Raw genomic sequence first — 14,156 nt, 5'->3', positions numbered from 1 at the left:
TTTTTAAGTAGACAACACTTAACCTTGCTTTTTTGTAGCTGTATTGAAGCCACTGTATTGTTATTTAAATACATACTTACTTCCTGTCTTAAATATGGGCCGATTATGTTTATATACTTTTCTAAGTAAAGGGAATATTTGCAGATATTAAATAAATCACAGACTACTTTATAGTTCTTTTTCAAAATACTTGCAAGCGGTGTTTGGCCCTTCCCTGATACCCATGGCTAACATTTTAACCCTACCTTTCATCCTGCCATTTTGTATTTCCCTATGTTATAGTCTGTTCAGGTTGTTGAACAAAATACCATGAACTGTGTAGCTTGTGAACAACAGAAATTTATTTCTTACAGTTCTGTGGTCTGAAAGTCCAAGATCAGATTCAGAGTCTGATAAGGCCTGCTTTCTGGTCCATAGGTGGGTCCAAGATCAGGTTCAGGGTATTATGAGGGCCTGCTTTCTCATAGATGGCCATCTTTTCACTATAACCTCACAGGGTGGAAAGGGCAAGGGGTCTCTCTGGGACCTCTTTTCAGTGGCACTAATTTGATGAATGAGACCTCAGTCCTCATGACCTAAACACCTCCCAAAGGCCCCACCTCTTCATACTGTCACCTTGGGAATGAGGATGTCAACATGAATTTTGGGATGCAAACAAACATTCAGATCATAGCACTCCATAGGAACTTTATTTTTTCTCATTCATTACAACTTGACCTGCTGTGTATTTTACTCATCAACTCAGTTTTTTCTGCCTATGTGTCCCCTCGCATAGTACATAACCAGTCTTCAGTAATACTGCTGTATGGCTACATTTCTCCCCCTTTGTTTCTGCTATTCTTTAAAACTTTGAACATGTGCCATGCAGGGACCGATATCCCTAAAATGAGGCTACTTCTTAGTACTGTCAGATGAGCTACCACATAGTCAATCAGTAATACCCAAGAATGAGTGTTCCCTATTCTTTAGTGGAGAGAAGCTAATTTTAGTTTCTCCTAACATTTGGGTGACTGAGGCAGAGAAGAGAAGTGGGTGCTAATAGGGACCTACTGCATGGAGCAAGGAATTATCACACTGACACCTTTGTTCCTGCCTTACTGCGAATCCCTTACAAGTTGTGAATGGTGAGGTTGCTGGGGCTTCAAGATCACTATGTGTGGAGTCCTGATAAGGGAAGGGGAGTCAGGCTGGCATGGCAAGAGCAGGGGATAGCAGAAAGAAAAGTATATAAACTGTTAAGTCCGCCTTTCTTCCTGGTCCAGGGCCCACAGCAGATAACTGACAGTCTTCCTGCACTGACTTATCACCAGACACTGTGACTAATAGAAAGATGCAGGTTAGCTTACTGCAGGCTTGGCGTGATCAGTACTGCATGTAGCCCTCACCAGCACAAGCACCAGCCTGTAAAATCCCCAGGAAGCCTTTGTCTCTTAGTAGTCGGCTCCTCTCTTGCTGATCTGCCTGTTGCTTTCTTGCAATGTATTTTCATACTTTGTCTAATAAATACGCCTTTCTGTGCCTACAACTGTCTCGGTAAATTCCTTTACTGCCCACGCCACCAGCCCTGGATATTGCTACCCACAACACTGTGTTGTTTTAGTTTAATTTAGGACTCTTATTCCAGAGGAGTAGTTTTCAAGCGTGCACTTTTGTCCACGCATGCATATCCTCCCCCGACAATAGGACATGGTAGTATCTGGGGACGTTTCTGCTTGACACTGCTTGTGGGAGTTGCTACTTGCAGCTAGTGAGTGGCGCGTAGGGATGGTGCTCCACATTCTGCAATGCACGGGACAGTCCACAATGAAGAATTCATACAAAGTGTAGTATCAGTTGCTGCATTTGCAAAACTCTGACCTAGATTAAAATAAGCACATATCTTTTTTTTCCTTATGTAGATTGCTAAGAAGATTATAGTTAAAATTTATTGTGTGTTTTTTTTTTTTTTTTTCTGAGATGGGGTTTTATTCTGTCACCCAGGCTGTAATGCTCACTGCAGCCTCCGCCTCCCAGATTTAAGTGATTCTCTTGCCTCAGCCTCCACAGTAGCAGCACTATAGGCATGCACCATCGCGCCCAGCTAATTTTTGTTTTTTTCTTTTTTGGTAGAGATGGGCTTTTACCATTTTGGCCAGACTGGTCTCGAACTCCTGATCTCAGGTGATCCACCTGCCTGGGCCTCCCAAAGTGCTGGCATTACACGCACCAGCCACCACCCCCAGCCTATTGTGGTAATTTTAAAAGGGGAAAGTGTTGTACATCTTCATTAGTGGTGATTATGTAGTAATGTCTCTGGAACAATGTGTGGTTTATGTTTTGTGTTTATTAATCACCAGTAAGTAAATACTTTTGAAGAATTATTTATAGGTTCTTAAAAGGTGAATCAGCTAAGTTTTATTTTATTTTAAACCTGAAAAAGGAATGACCAGAATACCAGCCCTTTGCATAGTATTTCAAAATCAGCAGAAAGAAAGATAAATTTTAGATTAGAGATTGGATAAACTTGGATTTGAATATAAATTGGAACATGTAGATTTCGAAATGGATTTGTTTCATAATTAGAGCTTGTTTTGCCTCAGCCTCAGAAAATACCCTAAGGCCTTGGAAAACAGTGGGTTATTCACTTCATACCAATCCTAATTGTCAAACAAATTACTGAGCAACCTCCAGCATAAGTCTTTCTTCTTGTTCCCCACTTTTAATACTGGCCTGTTTCCCGCCATGCTAGTCAGTAACTCAAAATACCTCCTTTAGTAATTAAAGCTAATAGTTTTCTCTTAACAGCTTTTATCCAGAACATTCTCTATAGTTTCTGATCATTTTGATAATGTGCAAATTGTCACATAATGTCTCAATCATTAAATGCTTTAAAGAGCCACATTGTTGTTTGAGTAACTTACATAAATATAGAGTACTTAAACCTATTCATTTGCTTCTAAAGTAAAAGTCTATGTGTAATAATCCATTCTTTTCAAAGTGTGGTTATAATGCATTTATACATAATCAGCTTTTGTTGTTTCTGTTTTTAAAAAGAAGAGTAATTGGAGTCTGTCGATTTAAACTGGCAATTAGTTTCTCTTTTCCTTCTAGATAATCACTTTGAATAATTAATTTTTTTCCTATTTATATCTGTAAATGTGGGTGTAATAAACCTATCTTATTTGTAGTTCGATAGAGATCTCAAACTTAGTGTGTATAAAACTGAACTTCTATTCTCCTTTCCAAAAGCTGCCCCGTCTGCTGTGTCATTTGACCACGGATCCATCCTTCTGGTAGATGAGGCCCGAGGCTTCAGAGTCATCTTTGCCTCCCCTCCCTTTCTGTCATGTGTTTCATTTAATATCATCAGGAAATCTACTTTGAAAATATACCTAGAATCCAAGTATTTCTAAGTACCTTTGCCTAAGCACCGTGATCTCTTGCCAGAATTTCTACAATATCTGCTTAATTTCCACCCTGTTTCTCCCTTGTTGTCCTCTACATTCTCAACACAGGTGCCAGAGTGTCCTGCTCCAAGTTAAGTTATATCATGTCATATTCCAGCTCAGAACCCTGCGGGGACTTCTCATTTCATGCAACCTCAAAATAAGTGGTCCAGAGTCTACTTTCTCAGGCTCCCTCTGCCCTGCTTTTGCCCACATGCTCATTCTGCTCCAGTCCTGCTGGCCTCCAGACCCCAGCTGCCCCTGGCTCTCATTCTACCTGCTGGAAAGCCTTTCCGCAAACAGAAACAGTTCCTTCTACTGGAAGGCTCACGCAAATCCCAGCTTCTCACAGAGGCCTAACCTTGCACACCTATTTAAGATGGAAGTCTGCCCTCCCTTTGACTTCTCACACTCTGGTCTGTGTTTATCTTGTTCTTTTAGCCTCCTTCCGATAAATGATAAATGATTTACTTGCTTTTTTTTTTTTTCGTTTATATTTCCTTTGCTCATTGATAGGCTTAAGTACCTAGAACCTAGTAGGTATTCAAGGCCAGGTGTGGTGGCTCTCTTGTAAATCCCAGCACTTTGAGAGGCCGAGGTGGGTGGATCTTGAGGCCAAGAGATCGAGACCATGCTGGCTAACATGGTGAAAACCCATCTCGACTAGAAATACAAAAAATTAGCTGGGCGTGGTAGCACATGCCTGTAGTCCCAGCTACTTGGGAGGCTGAGGCAGGAGGATCACTTGAACCCAGGAGGCAGAGGTTGCAGTGAGCCAAGATCATGCCACTGTACTCCAGCCTGGCGACAGAGCAAGACTGTCTTAAAAGAAAGGAAAAGAACAATTTTTAAAATATGTATTCAATAAATATTCATTTAATTAATGAATAAATGAAAATAAACACCCTTTAGAGAGGTAAAACAATGGGCCAGGCACAGTGGCTCACGCCTATAGTCCCAGCACTTTGGGAGGCCAAGGCAGGTGGATCGTGAGGTTAAGAGATCAAGACCATCCTGGTCAACATGGTGAAACCCCGTCTCTACTAAAAATACAAAAATTAGCTGGTCATGGTGGTGCACACCTGTAGTCCCAGCTACTCGGGAGGCTGAGGCAGGAGAATTGCCTGAACCCAGGAGGCAGAGGTTGCGGTGAGCCGAGATTGCGCCATTGCACTCCAGCCTGGGTAACAAGAGCAAAACTCCATCTCAATAAAAAAAAAAGAAAAGAAAAAGAATTGCTCAATGATAAATATTTTTTAAATGCTGAATTCTTAGTGGTTTTGTAAATTTATACTCTCATCAAAAATGTTTTGTTCACATTGCTTCATATCTTCACCGACAGTATTGTCAGATTTAAAATTCTAGTTCATTTGATCTGGCCAAAACAGTATCAGCTTATGTATTTAATTTGTATTTCCCTGAAATACTAATAAGTGAGGGTGAACACTATTTTTCCTATCTATATCCTTTGGGTTGTTAGGTCTTTTAGTTAATAGTACTTAGGAGTTTTTTATTTTTATTTTGAGGCAGGCTGTCCGTTGCCCAGGCTGGAGTACAGTAGCACGATCTCATCTCACCGCAACCTCCATCTCCCGGATTCAAGTGATTCTCCTGCCTCAGATTCCTGAGTAGCTGAGATTACAGGCATGTGCCACCACACCCAGCTAATTTTTGTATTTTTAGCAGAGACAGGGTTTTGCCATGCAGGCCAGGCTGGTCTCGAACTCCTGACCTCAGGTGATCCATCTCCCTTGGCCTCCCAAAGTGCTGGGATTACAAGCATGAGCCACCGTGCCAGAGTTTTTAAATTCTGGTTGTTATTCCTTTCTTCCTTTTATGTAATACAAAAGTCTCATCTGGATCTGTAAGCTCCAGTTCTTCACAGGGCATTGTAGAAGAGCCAAAGACGGCTGAACAAGCAGAGGGGCAGATGAAGGGCATTCTCGTATTTCGAAACTTTGTAGCCTGAGAAAATCTCACATAGATGTTACATGGTTATCTTAAAAATAGATGTCTTATATATGTTAATCTTGTGCGGTTACAAAGTGCTTTCTTTCATAGGTAGGGTTCTTTCATGTGCTTTTAAATCTTTTTCTGGTCATTTACTTCTCAGAGTAGCAGTGTGTTACTTTTTCAGTCTTTGACAGGAGCAGTAAGATTATATAATGAACTAGTTTTATAAAATAGTGGTCTTCCTTAAGACTTGAATGTGGCTGAGCACGGTGGCTCATACTTACAATCCCAGCACTTTGGGAGGCCGGGGCAGGTGGATCACCTGAAGTCAGGAGTTTGAGACCAATGTGGCAAAACCCTGTCTCTACTAAAAATACAAAATTAACTGGGCATGATTGCAGGCGCCTGTAATCCGAGCTACTCAGGAGGCTGAGGCACAGGAATCACTTGAACTCGGGAGTCGGAGGTTGCAGTGAGCTGAGATTGTGCCACTGCACTCCAGCCTGGGTGACAGAGTAGACTGTCTTAACAACAACAAAAAGAGTTGAATGTTAATCTATAGTCATGGAAACAAAGATGAGACTCATTTCCTGTTCTTTAAGGAACTCAAAGTCTAGGGAGGCAACCCTGGTTATAAAATATTATAAAACAAAATGACAAATGTTAGTTGAGAAGGTATTTGAAGATTTTTGGTGCAGGGTGGGAGGGCAAGAGGTGGAATAGTCAGGTAAGCCTTCTGAAAAAGAGTTGATGGCTGAGGTGAGCTTTGTGGGAATCATGGGAGATTGCCAAGCGGACCGTTGTAGGTATGTGCAAACACCTGAAGCCTGAGAAAACTTACCAAGCTTACAACAGAAGATGCAACTCAATGTGTCTGGAATCTAGGCTGCGTAGGAGTGGGGGAGTAGAGATGAGGCAAGCACTAAGAAAGTTCCCAGGAAATCTATTTCAAGAGAAAATGAAGCCAGGAAGGTTGGCTCTCACTTATAATCCCAGCTACTCTGGAAACTGAGATGTAGTATCTCTCAAGCCCAGGCGTTTGAAGTTACGATGAGATATGATTGCGTCAGTGCACTCCAGCCTGGGTGACAGAGCAAGACCCTGTCTGTGTGCGTGTGTGTGTATGTGTGTACACACACACATATAAGATAAATAGAAAAGAAAATGAACCTACTGTTGTGGCTTTCCAATAGGCGTTTTCATTTAGCTCTCGATATATAATAATGTACCTACTAAATGATTCTGCAGTTGTTCATATTGTAGCAGAATTATGCTTAGCTAATCTTACTCAGCTAAGTCAATGTTATAGTAGGAGGTATTTGGATTCAGGGCATCTTTTACCTGAAAATATTACTGCTCTAGAGAGCTTAACAATCAAGTAGGAAAAGACTGTATTTGCATACTACACTGTTCTCAGAATGTGAAACCCAAATCTGGAAATGATTTTGCTTCCTTTAAATTTCACACTATTGATCTCTAGAATTAATATTGTATCTGAAGAAAGGGGAAAAAATCTAAATAAATAAATAATTGAAATATCGAGAAGAGGAGGAATCGGAGCTTTAGGGTCTACCATTCTCATCATCTGTAATACCAATAGAGGCTAATAATAAACTGCATCCTTAGAACAGTGCGTACAATTTAGCATCTTTTCCCTTCTTATAGAACTAATTTGGGAAAACTTTTTAAACAGTGAATATTTGTCTGTTTGATAAAATCGTAATTTATTTAGCTTCAGATTTTTATTTTCATTTTAGTTTTATAATGTAGTCGTCATAATCTGGATGATGCAGAGGATTTACTGGTCCTCGTAATTCGTGATCTTGTATATGTAAGGGAGGAAAAGTTTTCCTCTACTCTTTAGGTTTTCAGCTGGACCTTCGAATTAAGCTGACATCAAAACAGATTAGCAGAACAAAAACATACAAGAGATACAAAGGATGGCTGCAATTTGTTTGGTTGCCCAGAAACTAAGAAAGGTGGCCATGAAGAGAAATTTAATATCAATAATTTAGTATCAGTTCCTGGGTTGCACCTGCCATCTGTTATCATTTCTTTTGGGTACACACTATCAAATTGAAACATGAGATCTTGGTTTTTAACTGGAATTGGATTTTTTCACATCGTAAGTACGTAGCATACAAGATTTCTTTTTCTTTTAGTCCTGCATTAGATGTTCCTCAGTTAACTGCATAACTTTGGGAGCTGAAAGAATCATTTTCATTCATCAGTTAGGTCTTTTGAGCCACAGTATCTGTTATTTTTATTTCTGTGTTTTCTAAGACAGTCTTGTTCTTGTTGCCCAGACTGTAGTGCAATGCTGTGATCTCAGCTCACTGCAACCTCCACCTCCCAGGTTCACGTTATTCTCCTGCCTCAGCCTACTGAGCAGCTGGGATTACAGGTGCATGCCACCATGCCCAGCTAATTTTTTGTATTGGTAGAGACGGCGTTTCTCCATGTTCGTCAGGCTGGTCTTGAATCCCTGAGTGCAAGTGATCCGCCCGCCTCAGCTCCCAAAGTGCTGGGATTACAGGCGTAAGCCGCCTTACCCAGCCCAGTAGCTGTTATTTTTATTACATTATAAAAGATGAACAAGTAATTTTTTTTTTTTGAGATGGAGTCTCACTCTATTGCCCAGGCTGGAGTGCAGTGGTGTAATCTCAGCTCATTGCAGCCGCCATCTCCTGGGTTCAAGTGATTCTTTCTGCCTCAGCCTCCTGAGTAACTGGGACTACACGTGTGTGCCACCACGTTGGCTAATTTTTGTATTTTTAGTAGAGACGGGTTTCACCATATTGGCCAGGCATGTCTTGAACTCCTGACCTTGTGATCCGCCCACGTTGGCCTCCCAAAGTGCTGGGATTATAGGTATGAGCCACCATGCCCAGCTTTTTTTCTTTTTCTTTTTTTTCTTCTTTTTTTTGAGACAGTGTCTCACTCTGTCACCAGGCTGGAATGCAGTGGCATGATCTTGGCTCGCTGCAGCCTCTGCCTCCCGGGTTCAAGTGATTCTCCTGCCTCAGCCTCCCGAGTAGCTGGGACTACAGGTGCACACCACCAAGCCCAATTATTTGTGTTTTTTTTTTTAAATTATTATTATACTTTAAAGTTAGTAGAGATGAAGTTTCATCATGTTGGCCAGGATGGTTTCAATCTCTTGATCTCATGATCCACCCACCTTGGCCTCCCAAAGTGCTGGGATTACAGGCGTGAACCAACGCGTCTGGCCAGTAGAATTTTTTTCTAAGACAGTGTGTTTAACTTTAGCCATTCATGTAGTATCTTCAGATCTGTCATATTCATGTATCATTTGTTCTTTTTTTAAAAGTATATATATATATTTACTGATTTACTGTACATTTGAATTTTCTCCCTTGCTGAAGTTGATACCTCCTCTGTGCTTCTAAAACACCTATGTATCCAGTGTTCACTTTTGTCAACATCATTAAACTGCCTCTCTGCTAGTAGATGATCTCCTTAATGATACACTAATTATAATGTTCCAAACATTTGCCAAACATAATGTAAATACTCACTATAAATGTAACTGTAGGCCAGGCACGGTGGCAGATGCCTGTAATCCCAGCACTTTGGGAGGCCAAGGTGGGTAGATCACAAGGAGTTCAAGACTAGCCTGGCCATTATGGTGAAACCCCATCTCTACGAAAAAAATAAAAATTAGCCAATGTGGTGGCGGGTGCCTGTAATCCCAGCTCCTCAGGAAGCTGAGGCAGGAGAATCACTTGAACCTGGTAGGCGGAGGTTGCAGTGCACTGAGATTGCACCACTGCACTCCAGCTTGGGCAACAGCGTGAGACTAGGTCTCAAAAAATAACAAATAAATAAATAAAGCTGTGATCAAAAGTGGTATATTCCTTACCTTCATCAACTCCTGCCTTGTGGAGGAAAGAAAAAAACTTTAAATCTGTAATATATTTAGTATTTTACTGCAGCTTTATTATTTAATCCTACTTGTTACTAATTATTTGATAATTATACCGCAAATTGTGATAAGCAATTTGGAGAAAGTACACAGTGCTTATGAAACTGTGTAAGAGATGGACACAATTTAGATTGGGAAAGTGGGTGGAGTTATCCCTGAGAAAGTGATAGCTGTCATTGTATTTTAGTTTTTCACCCATCTGGCACATAACAAATAGGGCATGTTTAGTGAGTTACCTCTAGGTAGATGGATGAGTTATTTTATAACAATTTTAGCACACAAAATTATATTCACTTCCTTCTTTTACTATTCTAGTTAAGAATGTTGAATTATTCATGACCTTAAGATATTTCCCTTTTTTTGGTGGGAGATATTTCTGTTTTACTGCATTAGTTCATATTTATTACTCCTAATGTTAAAAGGTTTTTCTGATGGGAGATTTTCCTGTTTTGCTTCATTAGTACATATTTATTCTACACAGGAGTTTTTTTCAGTAAACTTAACAAATATTCCGCTTATATAAGCCCCTTTGTTCCAAAATGATACTATATTAATCACCCCCACACACAAACATATGTTGGAAGATATCGTTTTCACAAAAAGAAGCATGCCCTTTTTAAATTGAGATTTTCTTCTTGTTTGTATTGAAGGGAATTAAGTGAATTAATTGCTCCACTTGTATTTAATTGTGAGTTTTCTTCCTTCCCTATAATAAATTGATAACTGGCACTGAAATGATGAAATCTAGGCCAGTGAGCATGAGCCAACTGTCAGCTAACTGAGTTTATAAAAGAGATGAGATCACTAAAAACCCGGGAAACCAGCTGAGGGAAAATGGGGCATGTAATTAGGAGGCGACATGATTTCTCACCCTTCTTCCAGAAGGTATGAAAAGGATTTAAAGAAGAAAAAAGATGATTCTATTTGATCTGTCAACACCGCTTATTAAAAAATACACACGTTATGGATTAAAGACTTAAACATAAGACCTAACACCATAAAATCACTAGAAGGAAACCTAGGCAAAACCATTCAGGACATAGGCGTAGGCAAGGACTTCATGACCAAAACACCAAAAGCATTGGCAACAAAAGCCAAAATAGACAAATGGGACCTAATCAAACTCCACAGCTTCTGCACAGCAAAAGAAACAGTCAATAGAGTGAATCGGCAACCAACAGAATGGGAAAAAATTTTTGCAGCCTACCCATCTGACAAAGGGCTGATATCCAGAATTTACAACGAGCTAAAAAAGATTTACAAGAAAAAAACAAACAAGCCCATTCAAAAGTGGGCGAAGGATATGAACAGATACTTTACAAAAGAAGACATACATGAGGCCAACAAGCATATGAAAAAATGCTCATCATCACTGGCCATTAGAGAAATGCAAATCAAAACTACATTGAGATACCATCTCACACCAGTTAGAATGGCAATCATTAAAAAATCTGGAGACAACAGATGCTGGAGAGGATGTGGAGAAATAGGAACACTTTTACACTGTTGGTGGGAGTGTAAATTAGTTCAACCATTGTGGAAAACAGTGTGGCGATTCCTCAAGGACCTAGAAATAGAAATTCCATTTGACCCAGCAATCCCATTACTGGGCATATATCCAAAGGATTATAAATCGTTCCACTATAAGGACACATGCACACGAATGTTCATAGCAGCACAGTTTACAATAGCAAAGACCTGGAACCAACCCAAATGCCCATCGATGATAGACTGGACAGGAAAAATGTGGCACATATACACCATGGAATATTATGCAGCCATTAAAAACGAGGAGTTTGCGTCCTTTGTAGGGACATGGATGAACCTGGAAACCATCATTCTCAGCAAACTGACACAAGAACACAAAATCAAACACCACATGTTCTCACTCATAGGCGGGTGTTGAACAAGGAGAACATATGGACACAGGGAGGGGAGCACTATACATGGGGGTCTGTTGTGGGGGAGTGGGGGGGACAGCGGGGGGGTGGGGAATTGGGGAGGGATAGCATGGGGAGAAATGCCTGATATGGGTGAAGGGGAGGAAGGCAGCAAATCACACTGCCACGTATGCACCTATGCAACAACCTTGCATGTTTTTCACATGTACCCCAAAACCTAAAATGCAATAAATAAAAAAAAAAAAAAAAAAAAAAAAATCAATAAAAAAGGAAGAACTCAAAAAAAAAAAAAAAAAAAAAAAAAAAAAAAAAATACACACGTTATAATATTTTATCCTGAATGTTAATCTTAGAGAAAAATAATACTGGTTTTCAAAAGGGAAGTAATTTTTGTACTGATTGTGCACTTATGGCATGTTATATTTTATCATCTACAGTGTGTTAGGGAAATTCTGTAGATTTTAGTATTTCATGAAGTAATCCGTTTTATCCTATTAATTTATTGAAGGACTTAGGAAGTAAGCAGATGATTTGTGGAATACTGATGCAGGTCGACCGTCTTACACTGTTTAGTGTTGCTACATGGAAATACCTGACGCTGGGTAATTTATGAAGAGGCTGCTTTGGCTCACAGTTCTGCAGGCTGTACAGGGAGCACAGTGCCAGCATCCGCTTAACTCCTGGTGAGGGCCTCAGACCGCTTCCACTCATGGCAGAAGGTATAGGGTAGTCAGGATGTGTAAAGACCACATGGAGAGAGAGGAAGCAAGAGAGATGGGGAGGTGTCAGGCTCTTTAATAACCAGTCTTGCAGGAACTAATAGAGAACCTATTCACTATGGCAAGAATGGTACCGAGCCATTCGTGAGGGATCTGCGCCCATGACTCGAATCCCTCCCGTAGTTCCCACCTCCAACATTGGGGACCAGATTTCAGCATGAGATATGGAGGGGACAAACATCCAAACCTGTAGCACCAACTCTGTAACATAGCAGACAGTGATAGTAAAACTTCTTTATCCCTTCACCCGCTTTTTTTTTTTTTTTGAGACAAGGTCTCGCTCTGTCACCCAGGTTGGAGTGCAGTGGTGCAATCTTGGCTCACTGCAGCCTCCGACTCCGAGGTTCAAGTGACTCATGTTCCTCAGCCACCTGAGTAGCTGGGATTACAGGCATGCACCACCGCACCCGGCTAATTTTGTATTTTTTTTTAGTAGAGATGGGGTGTCACCATGTTGGCCAGGCTGGTCTCGAACTCCTTACCTCAAGTCATCTACCCACCTCAGCCTCCCGAAGTGCTAGGATTATAGGTATAAGCCACCGCACCGGCTCCTTCACTGCTTTTGCTGCATTTATGATGCGGAGAAGTGCTAGTAATGGAAAGAGCAGAAGTCTGGATACCCTGGATACCAGCCATAAAATTAGATCAGGCTTGTTACTGCAGGCCAGTCACTTAACCTCTCTAAGCTTTCGTAGACATAAGAGGAGAATAGTGGTACCTACCTCAGAGACCTTATAAAGTATAAAATTTCATCAAAGACCAAATGAGATAAAATGCTTTCGTTAAATGGGAAGGAGATGCTATGTTAATGCAACATTGTATTACTGTTTGTTGTTGTTGTTTTGTTGGCTTTTATGTTGTTTAACTCATTATCTGTGGTTTCTGGTATATCTATTATCACTCTATTAGAAAATCTGTTTTGTAGCAGACAATGTGTCTCTAGGATTTGGTTTTAAATTTAGTTTCCCTATTTAGATGAATAACTGCTGTGTTATCTGTAATAGACCTTAGAATGCTTTAGCCTTACGTATATTCCTAGGTGTTTAATATTGCCGTATTTAAGATGCAATAAAATTAAAAGAACCAATTAAGTTAGGAGATGGGATTTCCAAAAGGCACGAAGCAAATGTCCAAGAGGAACAAAAGTCCTTTTGTTATGGTTAAGTTCAAAATTTGACACCCCCCCTTTACAGTAGTTCTATAATGCTGCATATTTTTGTACCCAGGACACAAGACTTTTTATTGTTATTGAACAAAATATCAGTGAAATACTGAATTCTGTTCTTTTTCTACAGTGCCTCCAAAGCCATTACACCTGCAGAATTCACCTTCGTCCAATATACACCAAACCCCCAAGCATAAAGCTTTACCTAGTGCAAAACCAAGGATGGAGGAAATTAAACCTGCCTCTGCTTCTTGTGTCTCAAAAGAAAAACCCAGTAAAGTATCAGATCTCATCAGTCGCTTTGAAGGAGGCAGGTAAGAGCTAATTTACAATGGGAGAAGGCAGGGGAAGAAGAAAGCTGATTTTCAAAAAAATGATAGATATAGGTTTTCTAAATAAAAAGCATAGAGTATCTTATTCCATTAGGTATGGTAGGCCTTTAGAAAGGGTGAATTTTTAAAACCAATGACTTACTCTTGCCCTAATATGAACCGTCGCTTACAATGTATTACGTATGTGCAGCACTGCAGGCCACCAGCTTCTTCATGAAGTCGTGTGCTTTTGCATCTGTGCACTTTATCTTGTTGCCTCTGCATCTCTGTGTGTCATTCTCTATGTGTTGTTCCCTGTGGGTCATTCTGTGGGACACTGGTTATCTGGGCTGGAAAAGCTGAGCAGCGGCCTCTATCTCTTCATTTATCACTCTGTATGTTCGTGAATGTGACCCCTGTGTGCTTGTCTCCTCCCTGGGCCCTCTCTTCTTTCTGACCCATTTTATTGAATGTGGGTCTTCTATACCCATTCAGTCTCTGTTTCTCCTCTCCACATACTCCATCATATTGTAGGTTTTTAAAGAGATATTGCCAATAGCAAAATGTATGTTAAATTTCAGTTTTATATATATTCTTTAGTCCCAGTGTTCTAAAAAACAAGATAGGTGAAATATTATATTTCTCATTTAAAGATAAACGGAAACCCACTTAAAAT

At 40.3% G+C, this 14,156-nt stretch overlaps 1 protein-coding gene across 2 annotated transcripts in view; it reads left to right on the top strand.

Annotated features, from left to right (window-relative positions):
* The window catches only part of FGD4 (FYVE, RhoGEF and PH domain containing 4), a 165,347-nt gene that overhangs the window by 79,417 nt on the left and 71,774 nt on the right, over positions 1–14,156 (top strand). For both annotated transcript variants that reach the window (XM_021673787.2, XM_021673785.2), the window contains exon 3: positions 13,300–13,483. In XM_021673787.2, the coding sequence (XP_021529462.2) occupies positions 13,300–13,483 (184 nt within the window). The remainder of the gene's footprint in view (positions 1–13,299; positions 13,484–14,156) is intronic.

Source organism: Aotus nancymaae, unplaced genomic scaffold (genome assembly GCF_030222135.1).
Source record: "Aotus nancymaae isolate 86718 unplaced genomic scaffold, 86718_ANA_hifiasm-v0.15.2.pri h1tg000092l, whole genome shotgun sequence".
Lineage (NCBI taxonomy): Eukaryota > Metazoa > Chordata > Mammalia > Primates > Aotidae > Aotus > Aotus nancymaae.
This window is presented reverse-complemented; position numbering and strand designations above follow the sequence as displayed.